A 21,816-nucleotide genomic window follows, 5' to 3' on the forward strand; every position below is an offset into this window, starting at 1 on the left:
TTACCCGCAGATTTGGTCCAGTATCTCGGCAGGACGGCGCCCCTGGCCCAAAGGGCTAGGCGTCCAGTCGGCGTGCCCGGTAAACCGGCTCCCCCGCCCCAGGCCGAGACCTCGGCTGACGGAGGGGAGGGCTCCCCGACAGAGGACTCCGCCTACAGGAGAGTGGTTAGCCTGATCAGAAGGCACCACGAAATAGCAGAACCTGCAGCTACGGATGGAGATTCCTGGAGGTCAAGCCTGCTGAGAATCATGCAAACTCCCTCCCAACCTAAGTCATCCCTAGCACTCCCTCTGGCCCGAGATCTAGTTCTAGGGCAAGAGTACATTGACAAAGTAGTGGCCAGCAATGCCGAGGCTCCCAAGACCCAGAGTGCCTCAAAATTGCTCCAGGGCCTCAAAACCCAAGGGAAGGTCTATGTGCCCGAAGGACGTCGCCCAGGCCCTTGTAAAGTGGAGACAGCCGTGGACATTCTGAGTCAAGGCGAGCTCTTCGGCCCCAGTCTGTTTCTCACCAGCAGAAGCCTCCATGATGGAGGAAATGTCGCGAGACTTAGTTAACGTCTCCTCTTGGCTGGACTGGTGGGCTTCCACGTTGGTGGGTGTTCAAGCCTCCTTCGACCCCGAGGACCCTGATCAGCAAGGCCTAATGAGGGACCTCATTACCTCCGGGGGTAAAACCCTCAAGTTCCTGACCTATCAGTCTCTCGCCCTTACAGCCAATTGGGTTCTCCATAAGCGAGACACTGTTCTAACGAAAGTGTCTCGGAAGGTACCAGACAGGGAGGCGCGAGCCATTCGCAGTCTGCCCCTGTGGGGAGAGTCTCTGTTTCCTCTGAAAGAGCTAGAGACCATAATGGAAAAGGTCTCGAAAAAGAAGGAGGCCAACGTCACCAGACCGGCAACTTCTAGGAGACCGCCCTACAAGAGGTCCGTCTCGGATAGCGCCGCGACGCCCCAAGCCTCTTCCAGCGCTACGAGGAGAGAGGCCCCCTCTTCCTCCTGGTCCTCAATGCCGCAACCCTCCCGCAGGGGAGCTGCAGCGCCCTCAAGCTCCTTCAGGTCGTGTTACTCCGCTTCTAGGAGAGGCAGATCAGGCCGCCCCTCTAGAAGAAGGTAGAGTGGGAGGCCCCCTATCCCCGCCCAAGCCTCTGGTTGGGGGATGCCTCAGCCAACATTGGCAAGCATGGAAGGCTCAAGGGGCAGAGCCTTGGACAGTGTCCGTCCTAAAGGAGGGCTACAGACTCCCGTTCCTGTCGAATTCACCCCCTCTTTTCCGGCCAACCGGACGGAATGGCTAGCTCCCAAAGATCCGTTAAAGAGGACCACCCTTCAAGAGGAGGTATCCTCCATGTTAGAAAAGGGTGCCATGGAAGAAGTTCCTCTCCCAGGGCCAGGTTTCTACAGTCGCCTGTTCCTGGTGGAGAAAGCGATGGGGGGGGGTGGAGACCGGTTATAGATCTGTCAGCTCTCAACAAGTTCGTCAAGAAGACGGACTTCAAGATGGACACTCCAAAGTCAGTCCTGCTGTCCTTGAGGGAGAAAGATTTTATGATGACCGTCGACCTCAAGGACGCATACTTCCAAATTCCGATCCACCCCTCGAGTCGGAAGTTCCTCCGGGTGAAATGGGGTTCCCAGATCCTGCAATTCAGGACTCTTTGCTTCGGTCTGTCAACAGCGCCCCAGGTGTTCACGAGAGTGTTCACGACTGTCTCAGTGTGGGCTCACGAACGAGGCATCCGCCTTATCAGATACCTGGACGACTGGTTGCTCCTTTCCGCCTCAAAGGCCCTCTTGGAGGAACAAGGGAGAAGTCTCCTCCAGTTTTGCAGAGATCTGGGGATTGTAATCAACCCGAAGAAGTCAAATCTATCCCCGTCCACCAGAATGAACTACTTGGGGATGACATTGGACACCATTCAAGGAAAAGTTTTCCCTTCGGAGGACAGGATAAGGAACCTCAGGCACATCATTCAGCCGTTCCTGTCAGAACAACCCAGGAGAGCGAAAGACTGGCAGAGGATGATAGGCCACCTGGTCTCATTGGAGAAACTAGTTCCCCAAGGGAGGATAAAGCTCAGATCCATCCAATGGAATCTCAAGAACCTCTGGTGCCAGACGGACTCACAACAAGTGTTAATTCCAGTCCTTCCAGACACGAGACCCTCCCTGGAATGGCGGCACTGCCAGTCGAACTCCCTCAAGGGGATGCCCTTCGGGACCAGCCCTCCAGAATTACTTCTGTTCACAGACGCCTCCAACCAAGGATGGGGAGCCCATCTCCTCGACGGAACGGCACGAGGTACCTGGTTGGAAGGGGAAAAGCAACTCCACATCAATATCCTGGAGTTGAAAGCAGTCCAGAAAGCGTGCTTACACTTTGCAAGTCTGCTAAAGGGAAACACTGTGGCGTTGATGTGCGACACCGCCACGGTAGTAGCATACATAAAGAAGCAGGGAGGCTTGAAATCGAGGGAGTTGTGCGATCTCACCATAGAGATTCTGAATTGGGCAGAGGAAAATCACGTGGTGTTGTTAGCAAGGTTCATTCCCGGGAAGAAAAACGTTCTGGCCGACGGCCTCAGCAGAATGGGCCAGATAGTAGGGACAGAGTGGTCCCTTCTCCCAGAAGTAGCCAGGCTCATCATTCAGCGTTGGGGTTCCCCGGTGATGGACCTCTTTGCAACGAAACTCAACGCCCAACTCCCAGTCTATTGCTCCCCTGTACCAGACCCGAAAGCAGCCTTAGAAGACGCCTTTCAGCACAAGTGGGACAATCTGGATGTGTACGCTTTTCCCCCTTTCACGTTGATAAGACAGGTGCTCAACAGAGTAAGGACCGCCCGAAACCTAAAGATGACTTTGGTAGCGCCCTGGTGGCCGGAGAGAGAGTGGTTCGCAGACCTAAAAGACCTAACGAGTCAACCACCGTGGCCTCTACCCGCCAGGTCAGACCTTCTGCACCAGCCTCACTTTCTCAAGCTCCACGACAACCCACTCTCCCTTCGTCTTCACGCCTGGAGACTATCCAGCGGCTCCTGAAGAAGGAAGGTTATTCTCCCTCCACGGCTAAGAGAATGTCTCTATACCTGAGAAAGTCGTCAGCCGCAATATACCAGGCAAAATGGGCCTCCTTCACGAAGTGGTGCTCTGAGAGGCACAATAGACCTCTTGAGGCCTCTGTCCCAGACATAGCAGATTTTCTGGTGGTTCTTAGGGCCAAAGTAGGAATGTCAATTCCAGCCATAAAAGTCTTCCTCCTGAAGGGCATCGACCTGGGGGCCTCGAGACACATAGCAATGCTTGTCAAAAGCTTTGAGCAGTCTTGCCTCCCTCAGGCGAGGAGGGTGCCCCAGTGGGACTTAGCCAAGGTCCTGAAGATGCTGTGTCGTCCCCCCTTTGAATCCTTGAAGGATATCGTAGACAAAGATCTCACCCTCAAGGCCGTCTTCTTGCTGGCCTTGGCGTCCGCTAAGAGAGTGGGAGAGATCCATGGACTGTCATACGACGTCTCTCACTCAAAGGGGTGGAAAGAAGTATCCTTCAAGTTCGTGCCTTCTTTTGTGGCCAAGACTCAGAACCCAGCAGTCTGGGACCCGATGTTTGAAGGTTTCTCAATTCCTGCCATCCCTAAGACAGGCAATGCAGAAGACTTAAAATTGTGCCCAGTGCGAACAATTAGGAAATACCTGGAAAGGACAGCACATCTCCGACCAGGCATCAAGAGCCTCTTCGTTTCCACAGGTATTAATAAGAAACAAGTTTCCAAAAACACCATCTCCTTCTGGTTGAGACAGGTTATCACCAGAACCTACAAGGAGGATGGCATGGCAGTGCCAGGCACTCCCCGGCCTCATGACATCAGGGGCCTGAGCACCTCCTTAGCCTTTGAGAAAAACATGGCAGTAGGGCAGATCCTGCGAACAGGTACTTGGTCGAACCAGTCAACCTTTACTGCTCACTACTTCAAGGACTACTCAAGAAAATCCTTGGACGGGTTCTCCATTGGAACAGTCATCTCCGCCCTCCAAGCGGTGTAACGGTAAAACCTCAGGCGCATTCAAGACTAGCGACCGGTAGGCACAAGTGCGGTTTCCTACCTCCCACCCAGTTGCTTACTTGCCTCTTCGGGGAGTACCGTCTGTTCCCAGAAAATAACACATTCTTCACGGCTACACTTCGAGAAGGAACGTCAAAAGAAGTTTTTCAAAGGGTGAGTACTTGGACACTAACGTGAATTTTTGTGTAGTTACCCTCGCTTCCGCTCTCTAGTAGGTCCCGTTATCCATAGGCCTCTTGGCCTCCACGGCCGGGTCAGTGGGTCAGAATAGCACTCCCTCCTCCTAAAGTGTAAGTCTCCTAAGAAAGTAGTTCGAGGTAAGTATTCGTGTTGGAACAAATCAAAAATTTTAAGTAATTTTTATTTTTTCTAACATACTTACCGAGAACTACTTTCGGGTAATGGCCCTCCCTTCCTTCCCCGAGTGCCTCTCTTCCCTTGCTAGCATTGTGCTAATTCAATAGAACTTAATGAGGAAGGTGACCCAGCCAAGCAAGCGCACCTTGATCCTACCCTCGGGGCACATTCCTTGATGCCGGGGGTAAGGCTACTTAGAGCGCGGAGTGGGGGGGGGGGGTAACATACTCAAAACTCTGGTCGATGGAGAGGAGATCACCAGTGACTCCTAAGAAAGTAGTTCTCGGTAAGTATGTTAGGAAAAATAAAAATTACCTAAAATTTTTTATGTTTATTATGGTGAAATGAACTTGTGGCTGATCACGTAAAATATCAAAATGTTTCTTAGTCAAGATAAATTATCAAAAAGTTTGCGAGTCTAGATAAATTATCAAAACGTTTGTGACCCAAGAGAATCTATCATAACATTTGGGAGCCAAGAGAACTTATCAAAACATTTGTGATTCAAGAGAAATTATTAAAACATTTGCGAGTCAAGAAAAATTATCAAAACATCTGTGAGTCGAGAAAAATTATCCAAACGTTTGTGAGTCAAGAAAAATTATCAAAACTTTGTGAGTCAAGAAAAATTATCAAAACATTTGCGAGTCAAGAAATATTATCACAGCATTTGTGAGTCAAGAAAAATTATCAAAACATTTGTAAGTCGAGAAAAATTATCAAAACGTTTGTGAGCCAAGAGAACTTATCAAAACTTTTGTGAGCCAAGAGAAACTATCATAACGTTTGTGAGTCAAGATAAATTATCAAAACAATTATCAAAACATTTGCGAGTCAAGCAAATTTACCAAAACATTTGTGAGTCAAGATAAATTATCAAAACGTCGTGTGTCAAGAGAAATTATTAAAACTTTTGTGAGCCAAGAGAAATTATCAAAACGTTTGTGAACCAAGAGAAATTACCAATAAGTTTGTGAGCTAAAATAGATTATAAAAACTTTAGTGAACCAAGAGAAATGATTAAAACGCTTGCGAGTCAAGAGAAATTATTAAAACGTTTGCGAGTCAAGATAAATTATCAAAACATTTGTGATCCCGATGAAATCATGAAAACGTTTGTGAGCCAAGAGAAATTATCAAACTGTTTGTGAGCAAAGTGAAATTGTCAAGAAGTTTGCGAGTCAAGAGAAATTATCAAAACGTTTGTGAGTCAAGATAAATTATCAAAGTGTTTCCAAATCGAGAGAAATTATCAAAATGTCTGTGAGCCAAGAGAAGTTATCAAAACGTTTGCGAGCCAAGAGAAATCATCAAAACATTTGTGAGCCAAGAGAAGTTATCAAAGAGTCTGCGAGTCAAGAGAAATTATCAAAACCTCTGTGAGCCAAGAGAAATTATCAAACTGTTTGTGAGCAAAGTGAAATTGTCAAGAAGTTTGCGAGTCAAGAGAAATTATCAAAACGTTTGTGAGTCAAGATAAATTATCAAAGTGTTTCCAAATCGAGAGAAATCATCAAAACATTTGTGAGCAAAGAGAAATTATCAAAACGTTTGCGAGCCAAGAGAAATCATCAAAACATTTGTGAGCCAAGAGAAGTTATCAAAGAGTCTGCGAGTCAAGAGAAATTATCAAAACCTCTGTGAGCCAAGAGAAATTATCAAAACGTTTGTGAGTAAAAAGAAATTATCAAAACCTCTGTGAGCAAAGAGAAATTATCAAAACGTTTGTGAGTAAAAAGAAATTATCAAAACCTCTGTGAGCCAAGAGAAATGATCAAAGAGTCTGCGAGTCAAGAGAAATTATCAAAACTGTGAACCAAGAGAAATCATCAAAACGTTGTGTGTCAAAGAAATTATGAAAAAGTTTGTGAGCCAAAAGAAATTGTCGAAACATCTGTGAGCGAAGAGAAATTATCGAAACGTCGTGAGTCAAGAGAAATTATCAAAACCTCTGTGAGCCAAGAGAAATTTTCAAAGAATCTGCGAGTCAAGAGAAATTATCAAAACGTTTGTGAGCCAAGAGAAATTACGAAAAAGTTTTTGAATAAAGAGAAATTATCAAAAACTTTTTGAGTCAGAGAAATTATCAAAACCATGAGCCAAGAGAAATGAACAAAACGTCGTGTGTCAAGAGAAATTATCAAAACGTTTGTGAGCCAAGAGAAATTACGAAAAAGTTTTTGAATAAAGAGAAATTATCAAAAACTTTTTGAGTCAGAGAAATTATCAAAACCATGAGCCAAGAGAAATGAACAAAACGTCGTGTGTCAAGAGAAATTATCAAAACGTTTGTGAGCCAAGAGAAATTATTAAATTTATTTGGTAATTATCAAATTTATTTTGTAATTATCAAATTTATTTTGTAATTATCAAATTTATTTTGTACTCTTGTAGTTATGCGACTATGGTTTTCACAATTGCAGTTATTGTTACATTTCTGAAAATCAATATTCGTATTATTCCGTAGAATAGAAAGCCAGTTCTATTGCCTGATAAAAAAGTGCCACACTGTTCTTTTTTAAGCCTTATGTGATGTATTTGGGTCCAGTGTTTTCTTTGTTATATTAACCCTTTTACCCCCAAAGGACGTACTGGTACGTTTCACAAAAGCCATCCCTTTACCCTCATGGACGTACCGGTACGTCCTTGCTAAAAAATGCTATAAATTTTTTTTTTTTCATATTTTTGATAATTTTTTGAGAAAAATCAAGCATTTTCCAAGAGAATGAGACCAACCTGACCTTTCTATGACAAAAATTAAGGCTATTAAAGCAATTTGAAAAAAAAAATATACTGCAAAATGTGCTGGGAAAAAAATAACCCCCTGGGGGTTAAGGGTTGGAAATTTCCAAATAGCCTAGTGGTAAAAGGGTTAAATAGGTTCGTAGTATTTTACTCCCTTAACAAACCATATTAAACATGGTATTATTACGTAATAAATAAAATACCTCCAACTGTGATCAAAACTATCCTAAAAAAAAATAAAGAATACGTCTGATTGAGTGGAAGGAAGACAAGAATCTTTTAATTAGTTGACATTCCATTAGTAACGCCTTGCTGTTACTATTAACAACGATCTATGGATTCAAATCACGATTTTTAAAGTTATAAGATTTACGTAAGGATTTCATAAGAAACTCTTCTTATCAATGTTTATTTACTCACACAACAGAAAAACTAGAGCTTAAGCCTAATTTTGTCTATATGCAAATGCTAGCACCTAAGATTGCTTTGTTCTATGCGAAGACTGGTTCCTAGGCCTACTTTGCATTCATCTGATTGGGCCTACCTGGCTGTCGCTATGCCATGCTTAGGCCTACTCCACTCTTCGGATTTAATGAAGACGGCTGCCTAGGCCTACTGCGTTTCGGTGTGGTGCCGTATAAGGTACACTTTATCGAAAGGGAAATCAAAAGGGCTCCTGTTCGGGTATGCGGAGATGGTATCAGTGCTCGGAGACAAATGAACTGGAGGGAGCTATGGAGAAACCGTCGGCGGTTTTCTTGTACCTTCTTTATCTTTTTGTGTGACGGAGATGCGTGATGTCACTCTGCCTTCCAGTGAAGGTCTAACGAAGGTCTCTTCCTTCCAGTTAAGGAAGAAACGAAACGCTCTGGAATGTTCTACCGGGTGGTGTTGTGGGTGATGAGACTGGATAGTCTAAGATGCGGCTTATGGGGAGTTTCTTTGAAGAACTGAATTCTGTTCTAGTCTCCTTTCATTACTTCTCAATGATTGCTTTTATATATATATAAATATATATATATATATATATATATATACATATATATATATATATATATATATATATATATATATATATATATATATATATATATATATATATACTGTATATATATACAGTATATATATATATACAGTATATATATATATATATATATATATATATATATATATATATATATATATATATATATGTGTGTGTGTGTGTGTGTTTGTTGTTTGTACGTGTGTAAGGTAACGATATCAATTACTTTGGGTTAATTAGTTCTTGTCCATGCCGTGTCAGTAGACCTATCGATAACTTACACTGGCTTCGTGCATTGACCTTTAGAGACCTATTGTTCGTCATGATAAATGGCCTTAATAATTCATCATTTGGATTATCCCCTCATGAAATACTGAATTATTAACACAGACTACATCACTCATCGAACACTTCAATTGTTGTTCAATAATACTAATAAAAATTTTAATAATAATAATAACAATAATAATAATAATAACAACATCATTAATAATAATAATAATAATAATAATTTTAAAAATAATAATAATAATGATGATAATAATAATAATAATAATAATAATAATAATAATAATAATAATAATAATAATAGCTAGGATTTTTTTTTCATGTTCACTACAGTAATAATATCCTATGTTGAGTTAAAATATAATAAGTGGGGTGATTAACAGAATTATTTTATAAATAAGTTAATTCTATATTTCTCAAAAGGCTAATGTATTTTCCTGAAGCCGAAATAAACTATTTTCAGGTTGTGCAATGTTCATGTACAAGATTATATTTTTTCGTAATTAAGTCTCTCTCTCTCTCTCTCTCTCTCTCTCTCTCTCTCTCTCTCTCTCTCTCTCTCTCTCTCTCTCTCTCTCTCTCTTTCATAAAATTGACATACACGATATTTGCACATTATCATTCATTCATATCAGTTATTGAATCTTTAAAATAATTCCATAAGTTTCCACAAATTACCTTCAGCCACCAATTCTTTCCAGCATCTCCTTGTCTTCCTCCAGCTCGCTCTTCTCCTCACGAGCTATTCCCTATTTCCTCCAAACATATTGACCTTGAAAACTAGTAGGCCAACTCAACTATATACAACTTCAACGTCAACTCATCCAACAGGTATTCAAATGGACTACACAATCATCATCATCATCAATGGGCCTCGTTTAGATTTCGCCAGTCGTCTCTATCTTGAGCTTTTAATTCACTACTTCTCCATTCATCATCTCCTACTTCACGCTTCATAGTCCTCAGCCACGTTGCCTGGGTCTTTCAATTCTTCTAGTGCCTTGTTGATCCCAGTTAAACGTTTGGTGAACTAATCTCTCTTGGGGAGTGCAAAGAGCATGCCCAAACCATCTCCATCTACCCCTCATCATGATCTCATCCACGTATGGCACTCGAGTAATCTCTCTTATAGTTTCATTTCTAATCCTGTTCTGCCATTCAACTCACAATATCCTTCGGAGGGCTTGGTTCTCAAATCTATTAAATCTATTAGAGATAGTTCCATTGTCATATCATGACTCATGTCCTTATAGTAACACCGATCTTACTAAACTGGTATATTGATTTTTATATGTAATTTCAGGCGATTTGATTTCCAAATTTCACTTAACCTAGCCATTGTCTGATTTGCTTTTTTCAATCTTTCACTAAACTCTAATTCTAAAGACCCTGTATTAGAGATCATAGTTCCTAGATACTTGAATGTTTCTACCTCGTTAATCCTTTCTCCTTCTAATGATATTTCAGCTTCCATTGCATACTCCATTTTCATCATGTCTTTTCTTCTATTTATCTTGAGCCCAACCTCATGTGATATTTGATGCATTGTAGTAGGCAAGCATTGCAAATTCTGTGGTGTTCTGCTAACAAGGACATTATCATCAGCATACTCTAGGTCTGCTAATTTCCTATTAACACTCCAGTCCCATCCTTCTCCACCATCTCCGACTGTTCTACGCATTACAAAATCCATGAGGAAGATAAACAACATAGGTGACAACACATTCCCTTGGAGTACTCCGCTGTTGACTGGAAATTCATTTGATTGGACGCCATTAACATTAACTTTGCATTTGTTATGCTCACGAACAGACTTCATCAAATTCACATATTTAAGAGGAATTCCATAACAATGCAGGACTCTCCACAAAACTGGCTGGTGCACACTATCAAAGGCTTTTTCATACTCCACAAAAGCCATCATAGGTGGACTTCTATATTCTACGCATTGCTGCACAACATGTCTCAAAATGAAAATTAGGTTAATACAACTTCTACCTTTTCGAAATCCTGCTTGTTCACCTCAGCTTTTCGTCAATCTTTCTCCCCAGTCTCTTTAGAATAAGCATACTATATATTTTCATAACTGACTTAAGTATGATGTCTCTATTTATTGCAATCAGTCAGGTATCCCCTTTTTTTTTGCCATTTTCATCAACACTTCTAGCTCCCATTCATCAAGGTTTGCCTATTCATGTCACATGCTACTAAATAATCTTGTAAGTATTCTGGGTGTCACTTCATTTTCAGCCAGTATCATCTCGGCAGTTATTTCCTTGTATCCAGGAGCTTTCCATGTACACAATACCCACTATCAATTGGGACCACTAGTTGTTTGCAGCTTTCATTTTCATTGACTTAAGATAGAAAGAGACAGACTTTAATGTATTTACTCTAATTCGTATCACCATTTTCCTTGCAGAGAAAATTCGACCATCATCATGGCAGTTCTGCGAGTCAAAGATTACCATCGTCCATGGCGGAATGCTTTCACTGTTTGTCGATGTCGCCTTCTTATCATCAAACGTCCACCTTCTCCCTACTCTCAAGAAAGAGTTTTCCTTGAGTCGATGACTGTCCCAGACTTTTAGCTTAGAAAGAATTGAAAGTGCTACAGAATATACCTTACTTGCAAGACGTGCAGTGCATTCCCATTGACCTTTCGTATTATTAGTCTTGTTACAGTATTTGGAAAGTGTATTCTTTTTAATATATGAAAATTTATTCCAACACGAGTGGGAAAAAGTGTGAATTGGAATTAAATTGGTTTTGTTTAATTGATAATACAATCGATAAGATTATATTTGTACAAAATATGTCAAATCATTCAAAAGAACCCCAAAATTCAAGCAACAATGTAGCAAGAAAACCACTAATTTGCTACATCTGTGACAAAATTGTGAAGGATTATCGCCTGTCAACTCACTTGCTGTTTGGATCTCTCCAGTGCAAGGATTGCGATCAGAAGTTCAGACGTTGCAGGGACTTCGAATCCTTTCGCAAATCTAAAGATAAAATTGAAAGTGGTTCGTGTGGTCATCAAACTTTAAAATGGACAAGAGACCCAGCAAAGTACCTGGAAAGAAAGCTTCTAAATGATATAGAAAGATGCAAGCCGGATCACCGCCCATCCACCAGAGAAGTTGTCAAGGCGCTTATTTCGTATGTCAACAGCCTGAAACCCCTTGAAAGTAAGTCTCCCTGGAGACGCGCCATTGAAAAACTCAAGAAGTTAATTTCACAGAAGAAAGATACTTTCAAGACCCGTGACAGAGAAGGAAAGGATCTCCATGGAAGCCCTCACCATGGAGAAGAGAAACATTCTGATTATGATGTCACATATCCATGCAAAAATAGAAACAATACAAACGGAGAATGGAAACATTGTAATGGATTTTCTCAAGAACTGAGAGGAGAGCCTGAACATGAGCATTACCTCGATGTGCCTAATTTTAAGGATGAATATGAAACCTTTTATGAAGTTCAAAGTACAAATGGTTACATGGATGAGTGCATGGTGCCACAGTACACAGAAGAAGTCACAATTCCTCAAACAGAATGCGAATTTGATGATCAGTGCTCGAATGAATTTCAGGAATGTGACAATTCTACTGAGGTACCTCTTGGAAATGAGCAAAATGATAAAATTTTATTAACTGTGGAGGAAGTTTACAGTGACATAGATTCAGATACGAGTCCCATGACTTTGATCATAGATAACGTAAACGGCTCTATAGATGTTGCTGAAGAGATTCCGATAGCCCAAGAAGACAGTGAAGCATCAACAGAGTTCTGTGAAAGTAGCACACAGCAACCAAGGGATAACCTCAAGAACAACAAATTGGAGTATTTTATGAATGAAGATGATAAAACAAGTGATACAGAGAAACAATGCAGCGAAACAAGTGAAGATGATGAAGAGCTCTTCGAGCCGAGTGAATGCGAGACTAAAAATTCTCGGAAAAAGTTATGGAATACAGCACATATACCATTAGAGCATGAAAAAGTTAAAAGTATAAAATCTAAAGCAACTCTTGTCAACCATGTGTACAATGGTAATACTAGATATAAAAAGGAAACTAAGAACAGAACATTCAGTAGTCTAGGAGAACACAGCCCTCCAATGAAGTATGAAGACGCAAAGATGGATAATGTTAAGCATCAAAACAAGAAGAAATTCTCAAGACTAGACTATGAGAACAGTAAGTCACGCAGAACAAAACGGTCTTCTTACAAAGACAGTGAATTGGAAAGAGAAGATGAGAAACTTCTGAGATGTTATAGACGTAATGGTCGAACTTTTAAAGGTACAAAGTATAATTTAAGGAGCAGAAGAAGCAACTCATCAGAGTCTTTTTTACAAAAGTTAGATGCTGCTGAGAAAAAAAAGTTATGGGAGAAACTGTTGCCTACAGCTAGAAAACTCCGAAAGCTGAGCGGTAAGAGTAATAGAGTTTCTCCTTCAACATTTATAATCCCGCTGGACTCTGAGGATAATAACGATGACTTCTTGATTGAAGTTCTACTGTCCCAAGTTCTCGATGTTCCACAACCCAAAAGTACAACTGACTTTTCTTCTGAAGATGATGAAGAGGACGACTACAACAATTGTGAGGAAATAACCCTTCTCCTCAATCAAGTGAGAAGAGTTGTAAGACAGTTTACCTATTCACTGGAAAAGTCTCGTCTCAGTGCAGCTGGTGACTCCTCAAACCTATCTGTAAATTGTTCGAAAAGTAATTATGCCGAGCCTACTGACTCTGTTGAAAGAAGAAAACATGAAAAGTCAAAACCTGAATACTTAAATCATGTGACCGTTGGTAAAGATTTAGGAGAAAAGAAACCAAAAACATTTTACATTCGTCCTCCTTCTGATGGAAACTATTACGTTGTTAACTATCCGTCCCAACCACTCATAACTGAGTGTCCTATGTGTTACTTCCGTGTGTTCCCTTCAATGTTTTCTCTAAATCTAGTCACAAATTTAGCAACAACTCAGTGTGTAGGTTGTATGTTAACTATTTATGTTGTTCATGAGCCCGGGAAGAATAATTCTCTTCCAAGGATAGTTTTCAGAAGAGATGATTCTTCTGAAGAAGATCAAGAAGTGGCAAAACCAGCTCGTTTTAAGAATCGTACTAAAAATGTCAAGAGAAAAGTGAGTGTGAGAAGCTTTTTTAAGTAGTGATGGTGATGAAACTTTATAAAGAGTTCTTGTTGATAGTAAAATCTTATTGAATTTAGCAATCAAAGCTGTTGTTTTATGACAGGTATCTCCGATTGTGTCAGTGAACTTACGAAAAATGAGACTTTCCATTAAAAAAGTTTTCAAACAATCCTTCTTAAAAACAAAGATTGCAGGAATGTGTAATAAGCAGCAAAACCTCAACTCTCAACTGTGAACACCAAATAATTTTCTTTTCCAGCCAGTATTCTTAAGTACCTAGACCAAAGTTACCTGTGATTTCATTTATCTGCACAGATATTGAAAGTGTCGTCCAAAAAGTGTCTTTTTTATACTGAATACATTCATCACAAACTGATATGCGATTTTGCATATACCTCCTTTTTTATTGAAACGCATTTTGGAATTTCAATTACTTCAGTTCAAGAATGTCAAAAAAAAAAAAAAAAAAAAAAAAAACTATAGATGATAAAGTTTTGTTCCCAGAACTAACACATTCCGATGCAGAGACTGGATACACTGTTAAAAACCCGTAATATTAATCGGAAATTCTCCGTAAAAATATACGGCTCTCAGCCGTATTTCAGTAAAATACAGGTGACCCTAATTTCTACCCTACTTTGTTATTATCTTCTACAGGTTGGTTACCGTAATATCACACTTTAACGTCAATATATCCGTTTTTTAGAAGATATATCCCTGGAAACATTTATTTCAGGATTTTTACCGTTTATACGGCAAATTTTTAACAGTGTAGCATATGTTAAAGAATGTTTTAAATATCGAGTTAAAATATACTTAAGACATGAAGTAAAATGCAGGTAATTAAGAGTTTGGTTTTCACAGAACTATACAAATATAATACAAAAGAAGAATCAATATTGAAAAAATACAGTTTAGTCACAGATAGATTTTAGTTGAAATAGGTGCTACCCCAAATCCTTCTTTTTCTATGTAAAACTCCGTGAAAAGATGCAGAAATCTATATCCACAGGTAAAATTATGAAAAGGAAGTAAAACTAAATAAAAAATGCAGTAAACTATAATATCCACAGGTAAACTTATGAAATAGAGGTAAAACTCCTTTAAAAATGCAGAACACTATATTATCCACAGGTAAACTTATGAAATAGAAGTAAAACTCCTTGAAAAATGCAGAACACTATATTATCCACAGGTAAACTTATGAAATAGAAGTAAAACTAAATAAAAAATGCAGAAAACTATAATATCCACAGGTAAAATTATGAAATAGAAGTAAAACTAAATAAAAAATGCAGAAAACTATAATATCCACAGGTAAAAATATGAAATAGAAGTAAAACTAAATAAAAATGGCGAAAACTATATATTAATATTTACAGATAAACTTATGAAGTAGAAGTAAAACTCCTTGAAAACGCTGAAAACTATAATATCCACAGGTAAACTTATGAAATAGAGGTAAAACTCCTTGAAAACTATAATATCCACAGGTAAACTTATGAAATAGAGGTAAAACTCCTTGAAAACGCTGAAAACTATAATATCCACAGGTAAAATTATGAAATAGAGGTAAAACTCCTTTAAAAATGCAGAAAACTCTAATATTTACAGGTAAACTTATGAAATAGAAGTAAAACTCCTTGAAAATGCAGAAAACTATACTATCCACAGGTAAAATTATGAAATAGAGGTAAAACTCCTTTAAAAATGCAGAAAACTATAATATCCACAGGTAAACTTATGAAATAGAGGTAAAACTCCTTTAAAAATGCAGAAAACTATAATATTTACAGGTAAACTTATGAATTAGAGGTAAAACTCCTTTAAAAATGCAGAAAACTATAATATTTACAGGTAAACTTATGAAATAGAAGTAAAACTCCTTGAAAATGCAGAAAACTATACTATCCACAGGTAAAATTATGAAATAGAGGTAAAACTCCTTGAAAAATGCAGAAAACTATAATATCCACAGGTAAACTTATGAAATAGAGGATAATATCCACAGGTAAACTTATGAAATAGAGGATAATATCCACAGGTAAACTTATGAAATAGAGGTAAAACTCCTTTAAAAATGCAGAAAACTATAATATCCACAGGTAAACTTATGAAATAGAGGTAAAACTCCTTTAAAAATGCAGAAAACTATAATATCCACAGGTAAACTTATGAAATAGAGGTAAAACTCCTTTAAAAATGCAGAAAACTATAATATCCACAGGTAAACTTATGAAATAGAGGTAAAACTCCTTGAAAAATGCAGAAAACTATAATATCCACAGGTATAATTATGAAATAGAAGTAAAAATCCTTGAAAACGCAGAAAACTATACTATCCACAGGTAAACTTATGAAATAGAAGTAAAACTACTTTAAAATGCAGAAAACTGTAATATCCACAGGTAAAATTATGAAATAAAAGTAAAAATCCTTGAAAACGCAGAAAACTATAATATCCACAGGTATAATTATGAAATAGAAGTAAAAATCCTTGAAAACGCAGAAAACTATAATATCCACAGGTGAAATTATTACATAGATACTACATGAAACTAAATTGCATAGAATAGGAAAAATTTAAGCTGATAGAAAGAGTATAAATCAAAGAAAGATGAAGGAATGGAGAAATACGGACATTGATTAGGCTATCAAAATTAACGACTACACAGTAAAGGGCTAATAGGCCTACATCAAAAATTTCTGCCTGCACAAGAAACTTACGATAGTGAAATCTTATTACTAAGAAGCAGACCATTTAGGTTTAAGTCAGAAATTTAGTCAGTTATCCTATATTATGCCTAAAATCTAGCCAAACTGATTTTACAAAGGTCGGAAAATGCAGGATTTTGCTTAAATAGAAGCATGTTGGAAAGGCACTTAATCACATAGGCTGATGAAGAGGAGCAATTTTAGATCAGGGGACATCTATTTCCAAATAATAATGTGTGTATTGGAAAACTTTGTCAAATGAGAAATTTATGAAAACAATTATCATAATGATAGGAATAAATACGTCTTGGCATGGCATGACTAAATCATACCATTCCGTTGGAATGAAAACGGACACAGGCATGGCAACACCGTGTGAATTTGCATTCCTCTAAAAGTAGTTCATTATTTCAATGACCACGTCAGAAATCAATATGCTGAACACAGCTTACTTCTAATGACTCATACAAGAAGCAAAGAAGGAAATTCTCCAAGACTAAGGAATTCCACAAGAGACTATGAAATTCTCCAAGACTAAAAAGTCTCCAAGAGACTATGAAATTCTCCAAGAGACTAAAAATTCTCTAAGAGACTAAAAATTCTCCAATTGACTATGAAATTCTCTAAGAGACTAAAAATTCTCCAAGAGACTATGAAATTCTCCAAGAGACTAAAAATTCTCCAAGAGACTAAAAACTCTCCGAGACTAAATATTCTCCAAGAAGCTAAAAATTCCCCAAGAGACTAAAAACTCTCCGAGACTAAAAATTCTCCAAGAAACTAAAAATTCCCCAAGAGACTATGAAATTCTCCAAGAGACTAAAGATTCCCCAAGAGACTATGAAATTCTCCAAGAGACTATGAAATTCTCCAAGAGACTAAAGATTCCCCAAGAGACTATGAAATTCTCCAAGAGACTATGAAATTCTCCAAGAGACTAAAGATTCCCCAAGAGACTATGAAATTCTCCAAGAGACTAAAGATTCCCCAAGAGACTATGAAATTCTCCAAGAGACTAAAGATTCCCCAAGAGACTATGAAATTCTCCAAGAGACTATGAATTTCTCCAAGAGACTAAAGATTCCCCAAGAGACTATGAAATTCTCCAAGAGACTATGAAATTCGCCAAGGGACTAAAGATTCCCCAAGAGACTATGAAATTCGCCAAGGGACTAAAGATTCCCCAAGAGACTATGAAATTCTCCAAGGGACTAAAGATTCCCCAAGAGACTATGAAATTCTCCAAGAGACTATGAAATTCTCCAAGGGACTAAAGATTCTCCAAGAGACTATGAAATTCTCCAAGAGACTATGAAATTCGCCAAGGGACTAAAGATTCCCCAAGAGACTATGAAATTCTCCAAGGGACTAAAGATTCCCCAAGAGACTATGAAATTCTCCAAGAGACTATGAAATTCTCCAAGAGACTAAAGATTCCCCAAGAGACTATGAAATTCTCCAAGAGACTATAAAATTCTCCAAGAGACTAAAGATTCCCCAAGAGACTATGAAATTCTCCAAGAGACTAAAGATTCCCCAAGAGACTATGAAATTCTCCAAGAGACTATGAAATTCTCCAAGAGACTATGACATTCTCCAAGAGACTAAAGATTCCCCAAGAGACTATGAAATTCTCCAAGAGACTATGAAATTCTCCAAGAGACTAAAGATTCCCCAAGAGACTATGAAATTCTCCAAGAGACTATGAAATTCTCCAAGAGAATAAAGATTCCCCAAGAGACTACGAAATTCTCCAAGGGACTATGAAATTCTCCAAGAGACTAAAGATTCCCCAAGAGACTATGAAATTCTCCAAGAGACTATTTAATTCTCCAAGAGACTAAAAATTCCCCAAGAGACTATGAAATTCTCCAAGAGACTAAAGATTCCCCAAGAGACTATGAAATTCTCAAAGAGACTATGAAATTCTCCATGAGACTATGAAATTCTCCAAGAGACTAAAGATTCCCCAAGAGACTATGAAATTCTCCAAGAGACTATGAAATTCTCCAAGAGACTAAAGATTCCCCAAGAGACTATGAAATTCTCCAAGAGACTATGAAATTCTCCAAGAGACTAAAGATTCCCCAAGAGACTATGAAATTCTCCAAGAGACTATGAAATTCTCCAAGAGACTAAAGATTCCCCAAGAGACTATGAAATTCCCCAAGAGACTATGAAATTCTCCAAGAGACTAAAGATTCCCCAAGAGACTATGAAATTCTCCAAGAGACTATGAAATTCTCTAAGAGACTTTGAAAGTTGAGGTTGCTATAGTCCATTTCTTTTAGCGAGGCAGATTTGCACAGACTCGCAGCGGTGCCCCTTTAGCTCGGAAAAGTTTCCTGATCGCTGATTGGTTGGACAAGATAATTCTAACCAATCAGCTACTAGGAAACTTTTCCGAGCTAAAAGGGCACCGCTGCGAGTCGGTGCAAATCTGCCTCGCTAAAAGAAATGGACTATGGTCCCATTTTCTCCATTGGACTGAATGACGAGAGGGTTTACATACAAAATGTCTAATGTCAAGCTCTGCGTCAAACTTTGAAAACAATTCATGTTCTAATTCAGGAATGTTTTAACTTTCAATGTTCCACTGCACTGTTCAAGCGAAGGGTAAACCAAGTTAACTTTTTAAGGTGTACATTCTGTAAATGTGTGTACTTCATGTACTTTAATAAGCTTATATGTGGGGGGGGGTGGAGTTATTTGCACTTCCATGAATTATCTTTTGAAAGAATGCAAACCAGAATATTCAGAAAAAAAATCGACAAGGTAAAATAAATCCACATTATGGAAGTCACTGGTGTAAAATGAAATAATTAAACTTGTTGGTCATTAAGATTATAAGTTTCACCAGGGGCCTAAAGGATTATGAAACTTGAAAAATATAACAAGGATGGTAGATTGGAGCAGGTTATGTATCAATATATCAACAATTAATCAATTACAACTCTTACTGTAATAGCTGTAAAACAAGACAAAAAAATGTAATTCCGGAACAGACTAGAAGTTAATCATAGTTGAAAGTAGAAAACAAGCATGAAAAAATCATTATCATTATCATTAATACTTGCTAAGCTACAACCCTAGTTGGAAACGCAGGATGCTATAGGCCCAGGGGCCCCAACCGGGAAAATAGCCCAGTGAGGAAAGGAAACAAGGAAAAATGTTTTAAGAACAGTAACAACATTAAAATATTTCCTATATAAAAATATAAACTTAATAAAACAAGAAGAAAAAATTAGATAGAATAGTGTGCCCGAGTGTACCCTCAAGCAAGAAAACTCTAACCCAAGACAGTGGAAGACTATAGTAAAGAGGCTATGACACTACCCAAGACTAGAGAACAATGGTTTGATTTTTTAGTATCCTTCTCCTAGAAGAGCTGCTTACCATAGCTAAAGAGTCTCCTTGACTCTTCAAAAGCACTGGGTAGTGCGTTAGTTCGACGCAGGGTTGCCATACGTACGATAATTATCGTACACGTACGATTATTTTGGGTGCGGTACGATGTACGATACATACCTTAGGTATATATATATATATATGTGTGTATATATATATATATATATATATATATATATACATATATATATATATATATATATATATATATATATATATATATATATATAAGGTGTTAATTAAACAATTATACTAAAATACCTTGAAATAAGTCATTATGTTACTCCTTAATAATTATGTTGAAAGTGTGTACGATAACTTTGGTTAAAAGACGATAATTTTGAGCCTCATGTACGATAGTCCAGTGGAAATCGTCTGGTAAACCTGGTTCGACGTCCAGCGTAGTGGTTTAAAGGTAAGTCAAGAGTGGCGGAAGGAAGGAGTAAATCATCAGGCCACCCTAAAATGCTCAAGAGACCATGGGCGGTCGCAGCATATTTTCCAAAGGGGGTGGTGGAAAATATATATATATATATATATATATATATATGTATATATATATATATATATACATATATATATATATATATATATTGTGTGTATATATATATATATAAATATATATATATATATATATATATATATATATATATATATATATATATATATACATATATATATATATATATACATATATATATATATATATATATATATATATGTATGTATATACTGTATGTATATAATATATATATATATATATATATATATATATATATATATATATATTATATACATACAGTATATACATACATATATATATATATATATATATATATATATATATATATATATATATATATATATATATGTATGTATGTATATACTGTATATAATATATATTATTGATAGTTTCTGGTATTAAGCAGACAAAAACTTTTGACCCTTTGAAATACCAGGTTAACTTCATGTGTGTGTGTGTGTGTGTGTGTGTGTGTGTGTGTGTGTGTGTGTGTGTGTGTGTGTGTGGAAATCACGATAGCTGACACTTGATGGGCATAAAATGCATTATAGCAACGAAATAAATTAAAAAAAAAAAAAAAAAAAACTTGCTTGGAGTTAGTATGAGAAGTACTTGGCGTTGTAAATAAATTAGTTTCCTTTATTGTTGTTGCTGTCAACATATCTATCAATAGCGATTTGTTTTTTTATGCTAGTTGCTGTCTTTTCGTCCTATTGACTATTATAAGTCCGTCGATGTCACTAATAGGAGGAAAGTACTAGCTCCAATCTAGTCTTTTAATCTTCCTTTCGTGGCTATAATACACACACACGCACCCACACAATATATGTGTATATGTGTGTATATATATACATATATATATATATATATATATATATATATATATATATATATATATATATATATATATATATATATATGTGTGTGTGTGTGTGTTTGTGTTATGCATGTGTGTATTATAGCCACGAAAGGAAGATTAAAACACTCGATTGGAGCTAGTTTATACCATGGCATGAGTTCTAATTTATTACTCATCGGAGGCGATTAAAGTTTTTTTTTTTTTTTTTTTAATTTATTTCGTTGCTATAATGCATTTTATGCCCATCAAGTGTCAGCTATCGTGATTTCCACACACACACACACACACATACACACACACATATATATCAGGATTTCATGGTAGGAGACGTGACCCTATCACCCCTGTGTTACAGAAATTACAGGCGCCGATGCTAGAGACCGAACATTAACCCACCCCCAAAGGACGTACCGGTACGTTCTTGCAAAACACTGTTAATTACCTATTTTTACATATTTTTGATAATTTTATGAGAAACTTCAGGCATTTTCCAAAAGAATGAGACCAACCTGACCTCTCTAGGACAAAAATTAAGCTTTTTAGAGCAATTTAAAAAAATTATATAGGAAAATGTGCTCGAAATTTAACCTTATGGTGGGGGTAAAAGGGTTAACACAAATGACCGTAAAAAAAGGTCACTTATATAATTAGAACAAACTCTAAAAATAAA

At 37.7% G+C, this 21,816-nt stretch overlaps 1 protein-coding gene across 1 annotated transcript in view; it reads left to right on the top strand.

The window, feature by feature from the left end:
• The window catches only part of LOC137631225 (uncharacterized), a 23,100-nt gene extending 9,083 nt beyond the window's left edge, over positions 1–14,017 (top strand). The window contains exon 2 of the mRNA XM_068362992.1: positions 10,897–14,017. Within this exon, the coding sequence (XP_068219093.1) occupies positions 11,188–13,659 (2,472 nt within the window). The 5' untranslated portion in view covers positions 10,897–11,187 and the 3' untranslated portion in view covers positions 13,660–14,017. The remainder of the gene's footprint in view (positions 1–10,896) is intronic.
• Positions 14,018–21,816: the final 7,799 nt, after the last annotated feature.

Source organism: Palaemon carinicauda, chromosome 39 (genome assembly GCF_036898095.1).
Source record: "Palaemon carinicauda isolate YSFRI2023 chromosome 39, ASM3689809v2, whole genome shotgun sequence".
In the NCBI taxonomy this organism is placed as follows: Eukaryota; Metazoa; Arthropoda; class Malacostraca; order Decapoda; family Palaemonidae; genus Palaemon; species Palaemon carinicauda.